Below are 18,422 nucleotides of genomic sequence, written 5' to 3' on the forward strand. Positions count from 1 at the left end.
GTACTGAAACACACTATAAAAAATATAAATCTAGAGGCAAAAAGTACATATTTTACATGCACATTAAATAACTGACTTATTAAGTAAGACTTGCTTCAGCTTGTTATCAAATGGTGATGATTAAAATTGTAATTCTTAATTTGTTAGTCAATAATTTTAGTGTATACTATTTAAAAATATAATTTGTTTTAAACAATAAGTTGTATGCTAAACATGCAAACATAATTTATCATTAATTAAAATAGTTTGGATGTAGCCATGGTAAAAAGAACATAAGCAAAAAACGCACAGCAAAAAGCAGTAATAGACTTAATTGTAATATAAACTAAATAACAGTTTTTGTTTTTTATGTAAAAGAAGATAATAAATTTAAGGTTTTCAAAAATAATCAATTTTAACTTTCTCACTCAATCAAGTATAAAGGAATGTATTCCTGATACACTTAAAATTTACAGATGTAAAAAAAATAGTTACAATATGTTTTTTTATCACTCAAAAACTTTGACCATTGAGTCTGCTCCTGCACTAGCAATGAAATGAGCATTAGGATGAAAAGCAACTGAATGAATACTTTCATCGTATTTTTTTCTGTGTGAAGTCAGTTCTTGTGTACATGTTTTAGTTTCAAGGTTCCAAAGTCTTAAAGAGGAATCATGACTACCAGACAATAAATATGAACCAGTTGGATCAATAGCTAGACTGCTGACCACGTCTAAATGAGCAACCATTTCATGTATACATTTTCCTGAATTGTTATCATGAAACTTAATATGTTTGTCATCATGTGCAGATATTGTTAATGGCATACTAGGATGACTTATAACACTGTTAACCCGATCCTCTTTCATTGTACCACTTTCTTGTAATTTTAATAATGGTACTTTGCTTTCTATGTCTTGAATACAAATCAGACCATCTTCATAAGAAACAACAAATCTGCTATTGTCAGATCTTACAAAGTCTACACAAGTGGGAGCACATGAATCATTTAACTTAAAAGTTTCAATAAGTGGATCATTTATAAATGGATTCCAAAGTTTTACTGTTTTGTCGCTGCTTGCAGATAAAAGTGAACCTCTTGTTACTTTATCACTGAATGATAATGACCAGATAGAATCCGTATGCCCTATTAGTGTTTTAAATGAGACTGAACTATCATAGCTTTCATATGGATCTTTTGTTATAGGTGGAACTTTCCAGACTCTAACAGTAGCATCTGAACCACCACTAAAACAGTAATCATTATTCTCAGAACAACAACCAACAACACAACAAAGAACTTCACTCATGTGTCCTCTAAAACTATAAATAGGCTCAAGGTCTTGAGATGATGAGCTTTTTTTGTTATACTGAGAAGCGGCACTTTTATTTAAATTCCAAAGTTTTAATGTTCTGTCCTCGCTTGCAGTTATTAAGCCACTACAATTTGGAAGAAAACAAAGATCTCTTACTCCATCAAAGTGTGACCTTAAGGTATATTTAGGATTGTAGTTCTTTTTTAAAATATCATTTGAGGTTTGGCTCATGTTGAGACTTAAAGCATCAGCTTCATTAGATACTGTTAAGCCTGCTAGAGGACCTAAGCTCAATGAATTTACATCTATAGAATCATCATTTATACGAGCACTACCTCCGACTGTAAATGGAAGATTAGTGTCTTGATCTCCAGACACAAAATTTTCTACTGAAATTTGATCTATTTGATCTTTGGATCCAGAAATAATTAAATTTTGATCACTTTTTGATGAATTACCTTGAATTGTGTTTAAGTAGTTTTGTAAATCTTTTTTTAAAGGCCTTTTTGAAACTCTTTTTTTGTTGTTTCTTTTCTCTTTTACAAACTGTTCTTTTTTTTGGTCAAGCTTGCTTTTATCATAATGCCACTCACTAGTTTTACCTAAATCTCCTGTTCCTTCTTCATTTTTGTCTTCAGCTTCATCAGATAAAAAATCAAACTGAGCTAAAACTCCATTTTCATCATTACTGTTTGAAAGGGATGTTTCCAAATTTTTATTATTGTCATTAGATATATTACTTTCCATAACTATATCCTCAAAGTTGGAAGAATTATCAACGTCTTCAAACAAATTATCAATACTTGAAATATCTTTATCTATTTGATTTGGATTGTCATTTTCTTGATTCTCTTCAGTTATGAATGCTCCTGGAGAGCTTGAATTTTTTATTTGCATACTATTAGCTTGGTCACTCAATTTGTTAAGGTTAGCTTTTTCGGGTAAAACTGGATTACTGTTGAGCAAAGCTCTTACTCTTTGAGATCTTACATCAAGTATTGTATCACTGTAACCAACTTCTTGTAAGTACTGCCTTAAAAGTTGCCTGCCTTGTCTGACAGGAGTTGACATTACTTGTTGAGGTTGTTTGTAAACAAGTTGCTCAACTGACTGGTGTGGACTTACGACGTTGTGATTTTTAAAACTATTTTCATCTATATAAGGTAAACTGATACTAGATCTTTTATTTTCTAATAAGTTTGATTCCTTATCAGTGTCCGAATATTTATGTTTATTAAATTTAGCTCTTTCTTGGCGCAATGCAAATTCTAACATCTTAATTCTCCTAACTAAATCACGTTTTAGATTTTCTTGACCTCTGCGCTCGCCTTCTAAAAAAGCTATTTTTGCTTGAAGTTCAGCTCTCTCAACATCAAATTGAGATTTTTCAATTTCAAATTTACTCCATTCATGCTGAATAAAGTGTAAAATTCCTGGAATAGTGTAGGCAGGTTTTGAAGAATCTTGGTCAATATTTTGGCCTGATGAATCAGAACTACCATCTGTCGCGTTCATCACTTGATATATTTATATGAAAAATTACATTTAGACAAAACTATTCTGAAAAAGGCAAGATCAACAAAGGAATTTAAACTTGTACATAAAACAATTTTAAACTTAAATTAAAGTGTAATTATCTATTATCAAACAAGAGTCATAAAAATTCAAACTTTAAATTTAGATAAATTTTGTTATAATTAATTCATAAAATAAATTATTAACAATCTACTATTAGTAGCTATTTACATTTTGTTTATTCTAGTATAATAATTCTATTTCAGCTTTACTTTTTAATAATAATAATAAAAATTTTGGTATAACCTTATAATCAGGCTCTTCATTCAATAATACTAATTACTAGTACTAGTACATTGCTTATTTTATAACATTTTTGATTAAAAATAGTTTTTAATATCTATAACTTTAATTTTTTTTTTATAATTGTGGCCCGCACAAGACTTTTTATAGAGTATTGCCTACAAGCAACTACTTCTAAAAAAAAGGCCTGCAGCTTGTAAAAGGCTGCTGTCCCCTGATATAGAGTATGGATAGAGCTAAGATTTTTTATTTTATGTACTGACTCAACTACTAATTTGAAAATTCAGTAAAAAAAACTTTGAGCAAGAGACCCAAATTTTTCAGAAAGTATTTAAAATAATTTTCAAAGAATTACACATTACAATTCTATGATAATAAAGAAGTATAAATATTTGCCAATATATTCCATGGCAGTCTTTTTGTCCCACCTCACAAAAAACCAACTTAATATCGTGCTTAGTTTTTCAAGCACATAAAATATGTTCTAAGGTGAAACTAAATAAAGAAATCAATATTATTAAAAGTATTTTTGGCTCAACATTAAAAGTATTTTTGGCTCCTTAAGTTACCCTTTAAAAGTTATTGAAAAAATAATTAATAGGACTACAGCGAAGCTAGTCAGCCCTACAAAACACGGCCCAAATAAATGTGCAGTATATTTAAGACTTCCATATTTAGGAAAGGAAGCTAAGCTTTTTGAAAACCAAGTTTTAGAAACCGTAGATAACACTTTTTGGGTAGTAAATTTAAGAATTACTCATTCTACCAGAAAACCCCTTAACGGGATTGTTTAAGATCACTCCTGATCCAGAAAAATTCCCCTGTACAAATGCCACTGTGATAGTGAGTATATAGGGAGAACTTTGCAACAATTCCACATAAGAAGGGACCAACTAGGACCAACGCCTTAAGAAACTGAATGATCTATGGGACAAATAAGCCAATAAAAAGTCAATTGGCAATAGGTGAACATTTGTTAAATAATTTAGAATGCGTAAAAAACTATAACAATAATATGTTTTCAATTGTTTGTAAAGGACGTAACATGTATCATTTAAGTGTTTTAGAATCTATATTTATAAAAACTAATAAGCCAAGTTTATGCAAACAAAAATTTGTTTATAATTCTAATTTGTTTAAATTATTGTAAATTCGCTACTAAGTTTTGTTTTTGTTGTTTAATTTTATTTTGAAGAAAGTTTAATTAAGTTGGTTTCCTCTTATTAAAATTGCTATTAATGCTTTCAATTTCTAGTACTTAAGCTTTATACTTTAAATTTTGTTAAACAACTTTATGTTAGCATCGTATAGTACATATAATTTTATTTACCTATTATGACGCATAATCTTACAATTTTATTCAGTTTACTATTTTACAAAAATCTATTTAGTTATCTACAAGAACTATTGAAAATGGTAGATTAAAAAGTTTTTAGTTCACAAAAAATAAAAATAAAATAACAAAATATATTTGTACAAAGTGGACCCCTTCTCTAATGTCTTTAATTTATAGTAAGAATATTTTAGTTTTAAGTATCTCAAATCTTCCCTTGGTTGTGTGTTGTTCTTCGTGCTTTTTCAATTATCTTTGTAGACACCACTAAAAACTATTCAGACTTAGATTTTTTAGAAAGTAAATGGATCAATAAACTCGAAGCAACAATAAATATAAACAAAACTATATTACAACTTTACAGATAATTGACTAGGTTACTATTATTTAACATGTTTTAATGTATATAAAGTTTTTTGATATACATTTCTAAATATCTTAACATGATAAGGTAATACGCACTACTACTTTTATTGACTTATTTATTACGATTATTTACTCTATTTATTTTTGATTTTTTAACTTCAACCAACTATAAGCTCGATAACTATTTTTATTTTGATTTCACATTTTAAAGTATTATAAAACATTGAATCAAACACATCAAAGTTTAACAATTTAATTTCATTTAGTCCTTTGTCTTTGATTTGATGTTTTGTAGTTTTTGAATTTTAATTTTTAATGTTTTTTTTAAGTTAAGCAACCAACTAAGATTTTTTGGAGTCTGGTCTACAAAAAAAGTGTTCTAATAAATATGGCCTGTAAACCAAAACAATTACCAACCCTTAGTATGAATAATTTAAAAATCAAAACTTGGTCTGAAATGTAGCTTTATCTCAGCTACAAGATACATTTTTTATAGGCTAGAAAAATAAAAAGTAGTTTTAAAATGTAGAACACCAAAGTTGGTGAGTTCAATACTACCAAAGACAGGTACACCAGATGTATAAAACAGGTCACAAGTTCAAAAACAAAACCTCAGTTCTACACAAGATATGTAGATAATATATTTGTAGTCACACAAAACAAAACTGAATTAACAAACTTCTATCATGAAATGAATACTCTACACCCAAACTTAGAATTCACTTTAGAAAGATCAGTTGACGGAAAACTTCCATTTCTCAACACTGAAGTAAAACAAGTTACAAACCAACTACACAAAATGTGTACAGAAAAGCAACAGACACAGGTCTAATAATGCAATATACTAGTACTTGTCCAAAATCTTAGAAACTCGGTTTAATAAAATTTATCTCAACAGAGCACTAAATATATGCTCAAACTTTACAGCTTTTAAAAAAGAACTTAAAAAAATTAAAAACTTATTTCTTAAGAATCAGTATCCAAAAAACATTATAGAGTCCAAAATCAACAAATTACTTGAAGTTCATAAAATCAATAAGGTGTGTGTATAAGGTGTGTATAAGGTGCGTGTTAAATGTAAGCTTAATGAAGATAATAACAAAAGCAATAATAATGTTAATGATAATAATAAGGATAAAGTGTATATTGGTTTGACAGGAGGTCACTTTAAAGATAGGTACACCGGGCATAAGCATACTTTTAAGCATGTAAATAAAAAGAATAGTACAAGATTGTCAGATTTCGTTTGGCAGTATTTTGATAGGTATAGAACCAAACCAGAAATGGAATGGAGCATCCTCCACCACGCCAACAATAACATCAGTAGCGCAAGCAAGATCTGCCAAATATGCAACTTTGAACAAATGGCAATTTTAGCAGAAGATAGTAAACAATTACTAAATAAAAGACTTGAGATTTCAAACAACTATGCACACAACCGACGGTTTTTCTTCAAATAACACCTTGGCGCCTTCTCACCATCCATACTTTTCATTCACCTTACACATACACACACACATTCACTTAACATATATTAATATAATTATATATCCTAAGTAACATATAGTTTTATTCATTTATTATTTATACCTATTTCACACAAGTCACTTTCTATTCTCCAAAATTTCATATATTCACTTTACCCTCCGACTATAATTCTTCACACCTTTATATGTTAAGTTCCAAGTTTAATTGGAAGCCTGTATTCAAATCACAGATAAACCGTGCTTTTTTACATACTACACCCAAGAGAGCTAGTAGGTTTTTTACTGCAAGTTTATACTTAGCATATGACTACCTTGTTGTTTTACATTTTAATTTTCATATACAACACAACTTACTTATTAAATATTTAAAATATCTGTATGGGATATTTAAATTAAACAGCCGACTCCCACTTTACCAATTAATTATTTTATTAATTATAAAATACAATATATATTTAATTTAGTTCATTATGATTTTATGTATGTTGCTGTAAATTAATTATTGGTCAGTACATTGTAAGCCCAATAAACATTTTTGTATTTTTTTTGTGTTTTGGTTTTCTTTAAAGTTTAATTTTTCATTTTTGATTTTTACATTTGAACTAAATCTGCTTCCTAATTTTATATAATTTTGATTTAATCATTAAAAACATTCAATATATAACATACACGTTACATTGAGTTTCTGTGACTTTTATTGCCTTCACTGTCGTCAAATTTTATTAAATTTTATTGATTCTTTATCTAATGGTTAATGTTTGATTTATGTTCAAAATAGATTAGATAAAAACTAAATTAATGATCTTTGCAATACAAATTAAATAGTTTAAATAACCTCGTTTACATTGTGACATAATTATTAGTTGCAATGAAAATATTTTTTATTAGTTAACGACAATAAATTTTGAATCAGTTATCTTTCCCATTAACGTGAGTTGTTTGTTTATATTATAATTTGTTGTTTTGTTGTGTAATTTAGCTTACTTTACTTATTTTAGAAATAATAATCATAAATATTATATAGTTTTATAACAGTCGGATTTAAATAATTTTACCTATTAATAACTATTATCTGTAGAAAATATCTTATGAAAACATGTATACACATACTTTATTCTATGCTTCTATTCTCTCATTACAGTAATTATTTTTTACAGAACCCAGTTGAAGTGTGTTGATTTGTTGACACACAGAAACATATGTTGGTAGAATAAAGGAAGATTACTGTATAATTTGTTTTTATTATTATTATTAAAATCAATAACTCAACATTTAACAAGATCAAAATATTAGCACAAAAGATGAAAAGAAAACAGCTCTTATTTCACAACAGTTTACATAGGTAGTTGTTCAATAAGCAGGGCTGCCACTTGTTTTTTCAAAAATTTTTCCAGGTTTTCCAAATTTCTTCCAGGTTTTTAAAAGTACACATTTTTGGGTCTATTTTAAGTTAATTTCAATATAAGAAACTGTGTTAAATAGTATAAAAACACTGAAAAGATACTGTAAAGTTACTTTAAATGTGTTTTTTAATAAAAAAATTTTTTGATGATGACAAAAAATCTTATTTATACAATAGATTTTTAGTGTTAAATCAAAATTTTACCTCTGAAAATTTTAAAATTTTCAAAAATTCTAGGTTTTTCTAGGCTTTTTTCAAAAATCCTCAAATTCCAGATTTTTCCAGGTTATTTTTGCCTAAATTATCAAATTCCAGGTTTCCAGGTAAAGTGGCAACCCTGAATAAGATTCAAAAAACCAACAGCATCCATATTTCAAAAACACAACATTGTTATCAAATCGGCCTACACCAGCAAAAAAAGTTTCCGACTACTTCAGCAACAAAAGCAAATGCTCATAAGCATTTAATACAACTGCAGAACAGATAAAAACTGTTTTTTAATTGTTTTTTTTTTATATAAAACTTTTCTTTTTTAATTTTTTTAAATTCTGTTCCAACAGCATTTTCTAAATATATCAAGGAACATTTCCTGAAAATTTGAGGTAGTTATCTCAAAAAACGTAGGAGAAGATAGATTTTTAGTGAAATAGTCTATATTTGCTGTTTTAGTTTGCTCCTCCCATAAGGAACTTATTGTTGCCTCCGACTTTGACCGGCTATATCTCAAAAATTATTTTAAATCTTTTAAATCTGTAAAAAGCAACTTGTAGCTTAGTAAAAACTATATAAAATAAGATCAAAAACCAAAAAAGGATGTTTACTTCCCCCCTATGCCCTTAAAATTATATTTTTACATAATAAGAATTGAAAAAAATATTTTGAGATGATAAAAATCAGCTTTCGAAAAAAATTAGTATTAAAATCAAAGTACTAAAACTGGTGGAATAACTAAATCTAGTTCAAGACTCCAAAAAAATTGAACTAAAACATTTTATAACTTTTCAACTTTCTGTAATATTCTGTTAAAAAAATAAACTGACCTTAGTCATCTGGAGTTTTTTATAGTTTCAAACTATTTTGATTTAGCCTGAGTTATCTTGAGTCATCTTGAGGTTTTTGAAAATTTAAAACATTTTTGAGTTATATTAAATGGGTGGCAACCATGTATTTTATATAATTTTCATTATTTTACATAAAAAATTTGTTCAGAAATGTAGGTTTTTGAAGGTCATTTGTTTGCTTAATTTTTCAAATCTAGGTTTTTAGGCAAAATAGTTACCTTGCTTTAATGACTCATTAAGTCCTGGACAAGACGTTAATAGGTATTCAAGTGGTGTGCAACTTGATAACCAAAAGGTTTTTTGGTGCGCCAGGTCCTAGGACCAAATATTTTGAGCGCTTTCTTTGTCTTTGTCGTTCAATAGAAAATTTTAATAGGTCTTTAAACCCAAAATTACTACAAGCTTTATCATTAAGAAATATGAGTTGAAATGACATCATTATTGTTTGGCTTTGTGGCGTAGGGTTCCTACTAGGGGCTTTGAAAAAACTGACGAGTTGAACATTGTAAGACCAAAACACATGAAATCAAAACAACTATTAAAGACTTTTTTATTCAACCAACTTTGTATCTATACATACATTAGCTAATAAAACTGAAACATACTGTATTTAGTTAATGAAGACAACACTCACTCTATTTTTGCCTAATAAATACTTTTACTTACTAGTTTTATTCTACTTTTACTATAGTTTCTCATTTGTTTCTTGTTTTGGGCTGTTGCTTTCAACATTAAATCAACAAAGAAAAACAATAACCGAACATTTTGTCAATTTTAAAAAACTAAACTTGAACCAGAGCAGCAATGAAATATTTTTTAGCATGAAAGGTGGTAAAAATTTTGGAAAGATTTTATTTTCTCAACATTGAAGAAATATTGCTTTAAATCATTTTAAATGTATCCACTATATTTTTATATTTAAACATGTACATTAAAAAAATACAAAATGTGTTTTTTATAGTATTAGTATTTAATAACTTATTACTAATTATACAGAATATTGTTTATTGAACGATGTATAAAAGCACTCAAAATGTTTGGTCCTAAGACCTGGTGCACGAAAAATCTTTCAGTTATCGAGTCGCACACCACTTGGATACCTTTTAACGTCTTGTCTAGGACAGGAATAACTTTTTTAAAATCATTCATATTGCTTTTTTTTAACCATATTTGTTTTGAGTCCGCTATCAGTCAAAATCGGTTATGCGTGTTGTGAAAAAAAATGATTATGTTCAGAATAAACAATGCTTTAAAAAATATAAATGAAGTGAAACAACAGAATAAGATTTTAGAAAACAAACAGTCAATAAAAAAATATAATTTGTATTAAATATCACTTTCAAATGTTCTTTGGTATTTTAATTCTCCTTTTCTCTCTCTTTCAGAATTTTTGAAAACTAATGATTGCTACTTGTCGCAGTTGTTAGCAAAGTAAGCTCATCCCAATCATCAGTGTCGAAACTCAAAACTTTTAAGTCGCGCTTGCAGACTTCCTTTAAACTTATTGCTGGACTTCCAAAGCTGTTTTTGCCAACGATAAATTTTTAGTACAATAGATACTTTATAATTCGTTCATCGCTCATACTTAGAAAACCAGAGTAGCCTGCGCTGGCTTAAGGAAAAGTACATATTAATGTTTAGTCTTTGGTGATCTTTTGTTTCCATATATTCTAAGGATACGACAGAAATATCGTTTACAGAAGATGATGAATTTTTACTCTTATACTTCTGACAAGGTCCAAACTCCAAACAGCAGAGTAATACATACAAAGGAACAAAAAGCGTAATAGTATGTGCAAACACTTAATATTTTGTAACTCCAAGCTCTTCCATCAATCAGTAAAGCAAATGTGTTGGGTTACTTTTTTCAATTAATAAAAATATAAAAGCATTAGAATAAAAATCATAAAAGAACGATAAAACTACAAAAATTGAAAGATCTTATTAACTTTTAATTTTAAAATTTTAACTGACGCTAAACGATTTTAAGATTTACATTTGTAAGCAGCCAGTAATAGCAAAAAAATTTATTATTCTAATTTTTGAATTAGACTTAAATAAAACTCGTCATGAAAATTACTACATTATATTTGACTTAACCACAAATTTTAAGAAGTTTATACATGTACTGTTGAGCTTGTAAAAAATTTGCTAGAATGTGATTACTATAGTTAGTTTATAAATTGAAAGTTGTGTCCAGTATAACCTAGTTTAAAGAGGTTTTTTTTTTCAACTTTATATAGTTTTTTAACTTTAAACTTTTTTTTTATTTGCTAATTTTTATCTTTTTGAAACTTACTTTAACAGTTATTTTTTGTATAAAATATTTTTGAGATAAGTAAACTACATATATAGTTAAAATATTGAATGAAACTAATAACATGGTATTGAATAAAAGTTTTTAAATATAAAACAATAATTATCAAATTTTACCATTTCAAATTTATTTTTAATTATCTTTACATGTCCTGGACATGACATTAAACTGTTTTGGTGTACGAATCGATAACTAAAAGGTTTTTTCGTACACCAGATCCTTTGACCAAACTTTTTGAGCGTATTTTTTGCCGTTTTTAGCGTAAAATACTTTACTCTTGATTTAAGCTCCTGCCGTAAGAAACTTTTCACATCACTTGTTAAACAATGAAATAATAAAAGCTATTTAATTAATTGAACTTTTATGATGAAAACAGTTGCTTGACTTTGAAAACTATTACAAACTAGAAAAAAAGTTAGAAGTTAGGTAATTTACAACTCATGTCCATTGGCATACATACTTTTAACTCCACAAATTTGTCTCTTTCGTTTAATACATTTTCAATGACAGCTAGTAAAAAGATTTTGACCAATAATTTTTAATTTTTTTAAGTATTGCTGTGCTGAGACAGTAGACTATCTAAAAGTTTAATACTAAACTTCATCAAACAACAATCAGTGAAAAAACATTACTAATACTTAAAAGTTTATGTGTTCATGTTTAAAAAGTCTTAAAATTCACTGACAACAAAATTCATTTATTTTTAAGTTACAATGCTTGAAAATATTTCAAATCAAAAAAATACTAAATGTTATTTTTGTGTTTTCTATTGAACTTAAAAAACATAAATAAGAAAATAAGCATGTAACGTTTATTACAAAAAAAAAGTTTTACAAAATATTTGAAAAAGTTTTTAAACTTTAAAGTAAATTTAAATCTAGATTCACACTTTCTTTTTCGTAAAAAATGCTTAGCTAGAGAAAATAAAGGCTGTACTTATATAAAAATTAGTTAAAAGTACCTCATCACCATATTTAAAAAATCAGGTTAATACTTTTTGGTAGTCTGGCATTTGCTGAAAAAATAAACTGAGGTTTAAAAATCTTCGTGAAACTTTTTAGATGCTTATGTCAAAATTTTAAAATCAATTCAAAAGGAACAAAAACTTTTAATTTAGATATACCAGTATTTATTTCGGCCATCATCAAACAAGTTTGATATGTTTTGCGTTAGGACTTAAGCTCGCTTGGTTAGGTCTCAACAGCGATTTCTCGCGGCTATGCCTACCTGATGAGTCCTTATAAGGAAGAAACCGGTCATAGGTTATCTTGTTATGAACTTCATTATTTGTATAATAAACTTCATTATTTGTTTTGATAAAGAATTAAAAAAAAAAAAATCTATAAAAGTTATTTTGGGCATTGAAAATAGTTGTTTATACTTATTTAAATAGTGTCCGCCAGAAGAAAATATTAAATTAAAAAATAAACATTTTAAGATTACCCAAAATAAATTTAGCAATCAAAACATACTTAAAATCCAAAGAACGCAAAAATTTAAAACAACTTTTAGTGCAATTTTTGCTATGCTAAACATGTTAAAATATTTTTATAAGCTATTCTTTCGATTTTCCGAATCTTTAATATTTAAATTTCATCAAAAGCTTTTAATAAAAAAAAAGAAGCACACTGCATACAATTTTAAGCTTTAAATGTATTAAATGTTTATGAACACAAAAGAAGTAGTTAACCTTAAAATTTTTAAGGTAAGCTCAGTATTTTTAAATAAGAAATAAAAATAATTTAAAAAACAACTTACTTAAAAACGCTCACTAAATAAAATTTGCAAATTTTTGCCCACTTACCTGCTAATTAACCCAAAAGGAATACCACCACTTTTATGAAAACCTGCTTTTAAACTTTATTATGATAGTATAAAAAGTATATAAATTTTGGAACAGCTTACAATTTTATTTCTTTGTGCAACTAAACTTTGTGGCACAGTAAAAAATACTAAAAATGATTGTTAGCGTTATATATTTAGGAAGGTTAAAATAAACTCTGAATGAAAGTTTTTCTTACAAAATTAAATATTAGCTATGAATTTATTTTTAAAACACTACACTAAAAAAATGTTCAGAGATTAATTTTAATATGGATTAAAGATATTTCAAAAGTCCGTTTTAATTATTTTTGAATTGAGTTTAATTTTTGTTATTAACAACTTTCGACTCGTTTATATCAGTGAACTAAAAGTTCTGATCCAAGTTTTTTTTTTTTAAACAAACGTCATGTCCAATAAATGTTATAGTTTTTTTCAAAGCATAAATATTAGTTACTTTCTAATAAATACTTTCTTCTTATAGTTTTTAAAATATATGAATTTAATATTAATAGTAATTTTTCTAATTAACGAAACGACCTTTTTGGTAGATGGCAGTTAATTGTATTTAACAAAAATATATAACAAATTTTTATTTTTCTACTATTAGAATAATAAGTTACTTTGTTGAACTACAAAGATGCAACAGTAATTATTAATTATAAGATCTGTTAATTATTAACTAATCGTATCAGAATCTATTTTACAATCAAGATCTAGCCTGATACTAATATTAAAAAAAAAAAAAAAATAACTAACGCTAATTTACATTCCTAACATTACTTTATAATTTATTGAATTATTTACTTAGGTTTAAGTTGTAAGCAACTTTTCTAGTCGGCGGGCACGATTTATCAGAAAGGTCTTTTTTTATCCCGACTTATTCAGAAAGTACTTTGCGGAACGAGTAATTTAGATAAATTTAAAAGAGTAGAAAGCTAAATTATCATTTAATGATCAATTGATAAGCACATCTGTGGTATTAAAAATTTAAATAAGGCGTAAATGTATAAAATACCTAAGTATTTTATAAAACAATTCTAAATCTTAGTTGTTCCTTAACAGTTTCTTAGTGACCCGCTGGACGTAGGTTGCTCAACCCGACTCTATGTAATAATTAAATGTAGTTAGATGAAAATTTTCTTGTTCTATTTTAATTGAATTACCTCAGTTGCTAAAGATTTAAACACACCTATAAATGTTGAAAGTAATAAAAATTTTCCGTTTAATTTTAAAAAAAGTGTGTCATAAAAAAAGGAAGCAAAACGAATATAAATAAATATATCATCATGCTTTTATCGACCCAATTAAGAATAACTATGATTATATGATGGAATTAGTACTTGTTAGTGCTTTTTCTTACGACCATATTTCCTATTAGGGTAAATTTTGATATAAAACTATTGTTTTATCTTTTTATCACCGACTCAGAAAAAAAACTGATTTTTGCTCTTATAAACTAATTGAATCCGGCCGGATCTCGCTCAGCATCGGGAACCACTTGAAAATCTATATCTGTTCGGATCTAGTAGATCACTAACTTAAATACATTTGTAGATAACCTGTATTTTAGCGTTTTTGTTAAAAACCAGCAAAACAGTAAGTTGTTAACAAATTTAACGAAGTAGTTAATAAAACTTAGACCTATAAAACAGTTAGTCTTAACTTTATAATCTTAATATTTTTAAAATCAATGTCAAAAACAACATTTTTTCAAAACTAGTTTTCACCCACCTAGTCATTCCATATTGCTTCTCAGTCCTACTAGAACCTTTGAGCTTCTAACTTAAAAATCAATACAAACAGAGTTTATGTTTTCATAATCATTAATTTGATTTCTCAAAGGCATCAGTTGACAAGCGGCAAGATTCAACTTGTCGACTAGCGTTTTTTTTTTGTGAAAAAAACCAAAGTAAATTTAGACGTTATTAATAATTAATATTATATAATTGGTGTGTAATAACAATAGTATGATATAATTAAATAGTTGCATAATCACTTGTACAATAAAAAGAACAAATATTTTGCAATCTAGTATCAAAAAAATGATTTTTACCGAAAAAAATCTAGTTTCCAGTGCCAAAAAAACAGCTTTAGTTGGTTCAAAAATATTTAATTCAGGGTTTCCCAAACTTACTTTCGTAAAGCTTCCTTTAAAGGAATTAAAAAAAACTATATTCTCCTACAACAAGATTTCTCAAAAAACTTCCCTTAAATACGTCTAAGACTTTTTTTGCTCTTTATCATCAACTTCCCGTATATCTAGTGTACGTTTTAAATTATGACCTCATGGCTCCTTTTTTTTACAGGTTATGGCCACCTAAACTTCTGACATTTTTGCATTATATCTAATATAAGTTCTAAAGTTACTAACTTAAGTACCTGAGACCTTTTTTTTGCTCTTCACCATCAAGTCCAGAACATCTAGTGTAAGTCTAAAATTATGACCCCTTTTGCAGCTTATGACCCCAAGGGGGCATATGGCTCACTTTGGAAAACCCTGATTTAGATAAATACATGTTTTTAATGATTCATTTGTTGTACTACAAATGTAAAACTATAATATATACTTATATAATTAAGTTTTATAACGTTATTATATTTTTTTCCAATTTACTTTATTTTTTCAAATAAATGACCCATTTAAGTTTTCCTAAATTCTTAACATGTGATCAAGAAATCCCTCAAATTACGTAAACAAAAAATTTAGGTCAAACTTGTATGGGACATGGGTCATGTATTTAAAAAATATTAAAAGTTTGGAAAAAATATAATAATAGGGTTTCTTCTGTTGTAAGAAAAATTTCAGCTTTGCTGAAATTCGCCAAGTATTGCTGATGCATAAATTTAAGAACATATATTAAAACATAAAATAAACAATATTTTACTCTTAAAAAAAAAGTAAACTTTCAACTCAATTTGCTTTAAGTACATAGCTGTAATTTAACCGATAAGCACATCACGAGCCACATTTCACCAGCAGCGTTTAGAAGTATTTTTTAACTCCGTAAATATTGTTCTTTTATACAGGATTATATAACAAAACATTTTTGGTTAATAAAATTTTTTACCATAAATAAAAGACTCTTTTAGTTCGTTTGACGTTTTTGTAAGGGAGGTCCGATAGTTTGTAATATTTTGAATCTTATATTAATAATTTATGTTAGAAAGAGTTACAAGGTTGCCACTCGTTTTTTCGAATTTTTTTCCAGGTTTTCCAAATTTCTTCCAGGTTTTTAAAAGTACACATTTTTGGGTCTGTTTTTAGTTTTAAGTTAATTTCTTTTTAAAAAACTGTGTTAAGTAGTATAAAAATATTGAAAAGTTACTTTAAATGTGTTTTTCAATAAAATCATTTTTTGATGATGACAAAAAATCTTAATTATATAATAGATTTTTTGTGTCAAATCAAAATTTTACAACTGAAAATGTTGAAATAATTAAAAATTATAGGTTTTTAAACAAAATTCCATGATTTTCCAGGTTTTTTTCAAAATTTCTCAAATTCCAGGTTATTTTAGCCAAAGTTGTCAAATTCCAGGGTTTTCCAGGTAAAGTGGCAACCCTAGAGTTAGTTAAATTGTACAAGCTGAAAATTAAATATAAAAGTGAACTGAAGTTTTTAAGAGGAAAAGTTTATCAACTTAACAAACAAAAATATCAAATATATAATAAATTGACAATGTCTATTTATTGGATCAATATTATTTTTTTATAACCAAAAAAACAATATTATACTCAAACAGAATATACCAAATTGATTAACACTGAGTTTAATTTTCTTTTAGTTAAGCAAAACCAAAATTTTTACGGCGTAGATTTATATTAATGTACTACATAATTACATATATATAGTATAACAGCAACTTTTACACAAATAAATTTATTTCACAACTCTTGACGATAAACTAAAATATTACTTTTTATTTCAGTATTATAGGATTTGCTTAAAAACATTTGCTTTTTTCACTTATTAATCAATTAATAAAACAATATTTGGTTTTCCTTGATATACAATAAGAAAAATACTTATTTTACAAACACTTTTTAATTAGATCCAACTTTCATTCATAAAATAAAACATTAACTTAAAGTTAAAATGCATTTATTTTTTTATATTAAAAATGAATTTAACGAACTACTATAGATGAACAATATAAATTTTCTATACATTCAAAATCAAAAATATAAAGAAAACTTTCAATTTTTTTACTAAAGTCAACTAAAGAATTTAAGTATTACTATAGCCGTACTTTCTAACAATCAAACAGGTTCAGTAAAATTAGTCAAGTTATACTACAAGTTGTTACTACTAGTGATACCAAATACATCAGTGGCTGCTTCTTTCAAATGTTTGTAAGCATCATGGGACAACTGCATTACTTTTTGATTGGCTCTATATTTACGGACTTTCCTCAAAACTTGAACTAAGGGCCTAATTTGGTTTACATCGGTAACAGAATAGAAGTCTACTTTGAGAATTTCTTCTAAAGTCTTGATTACTTTTTGCACATTTGGTTTATTTACACGCAGAGAATTCTGGATTTTATCAGCATAAGAATGTGAAAGAGAAGCAATTTTCTTTCCATCAGCTTCATTGTTCTTTCCAATTTTTCTAATCTTATTCACAGGTGTAGAATTACTAGCTGCTTTGTGTTTACGGCTGTTATTATCAATAAATTCCTTTTTGTTGCTTTGTAATACAGTGCTTTTAGACTTAGTCTTGTCTACTGTTCTAGCATTTTTTATTACTACTTTTTTATTATTTGGAGTTTTCCTTGCTAACTTATTTGACAGCTTGGGTTGATACTCGTTTTCTTCATCAGGGGTTGCATCAGAATCAGAGAGAGCTGAATCATCAGGAGAATCTTCACTTGTAGATGAGTAGGATCTTTTTTTAGGAGCAGGTCTTTTTTTCTGCTTTGACTTCTCTAGCTTGATTTCTGAATCCGAACTATCATTAGAATCAGAATCCTTGATAATAGGTTTACTAATAACATGTTTCTTCTTGACAACAGTAGGTTTCTTAGCTTTACTCTTTGGAGTTTTGACAACTTTAGCAACTGGTAATGGATCAACAACTTCTGGAACTTCCTGAAATGTGTCACCAAAATTAACTTTAGGGTTTGCAACAATTTCATTAAGGCCTTCATTAAAAAATTTAGTATTTCTAAACTTCCCAAATCTCTCTTTATTTTCTTCATATGGCCATATATCGTGTACTGCAAGATGAGCAGTTTCATGTGTACCAAAAAAGAAAATATGATAACGCTTTACTTTAAGCGATTTCTCTTCATCTACCCTGTCAATTCTGCATGGCCAATGAGGATGACCCTTTACTTTGGCAAATATGAGATCACCAGGTTGAAAGGATTCTTTTTTCACAGGACCTCCTACTGACTGTCTTTTACCCTTTTTTGGAGGCATATTTTAAAATATCCAATTTAATTTCACTAAGGTGCTAAAAAATAACTATTTACAGTTTTTGATACATTCAGGAAAGAATTGAAAACATAAATTAT

The 18,422-nt window shown here is 27.2% G+C and overlaps 2 protein-coding genes across 2 annotated transcripts; both read right to left on the reverse strand.

The window, feature by feature from the left end:
* Positions 1-53: 53 nt before the first annotated feature.
* LOC145849896 (striatin-like) lies at positions 54-2,851 on the reverse strand. The gene is made up of 2 exons (XM_082954998.1): positions 2,407-2,851; positions 54-2,349 (listed from the first exon to the last, which is right to left on the reverse strand). The coding sequence occupies exons 1-2, from the start codon at positions 2,808-2,810 to the stop codon at positions 489-491; spliced, it is 2,265 nt and encodes a 754-aa protein (XP_082811124.1). The 5' UTR covers positions 2,811-2,851; the 3' UTR covers positions 54-488.
* Positions 2,852-16,787: 13,936 nt separating this feature from the next.
* LOC145849798 (uncharacterized) lies at positions 16,788-18,357 on the reverse strand. Its single transcript, XM_082954856.1, has one exon. It carries the CDS (start codon positions 18,325-18,327, stop codon positions 17,197-17,199), a length of 1,131 nt encoding a protein of 376 aa, XP_082810982.1. The 5' UTR covers positions 18,328-18,357; the 3' UTR covers positions 16,788-17,196.
* Positions 18,358-18,422: the final 65 nt, after the last annotated feature.

The sequence above is a fragment of the Thalia democratica genome, chromosome 2 (assembly GCF_965202585.1).
Source record: "Thalia democratica chromosome 2, ktThaDemo2.hap1.1, whole genome shotgun sequence".
NCBI lineage: Eukaryota > Metazoa > Chordata > Thaliacea > Salpida > Salpidae > Thalia > Thalia democratica.

Excerpts from the sequence above, each read along its gene's own strand:
- LOC145849896 (XM_082954998.1), bottom strand. The coding sequence starts at position 2,810 with ATGAACGCGACAGATGGTAGTTCTGATTCATCAGGCCAAAATATTGAC. Across the intron at positions 2,350-2,406 it reads AACGTCGTAAGTCCACACCA|ACAAGGCAGGCAACTTTTAA; the intron begins GTCAGTTGAGCA and ends AACTCCTGTCAG.
- LOC145849798 (XM_082954856.1), bottom strand. The coding sequence starts at position 18,327 with ATGCCTCCAAAAAAGGGTAAAAGACAGTCAGTAGGAGGTCCTGTGAAA.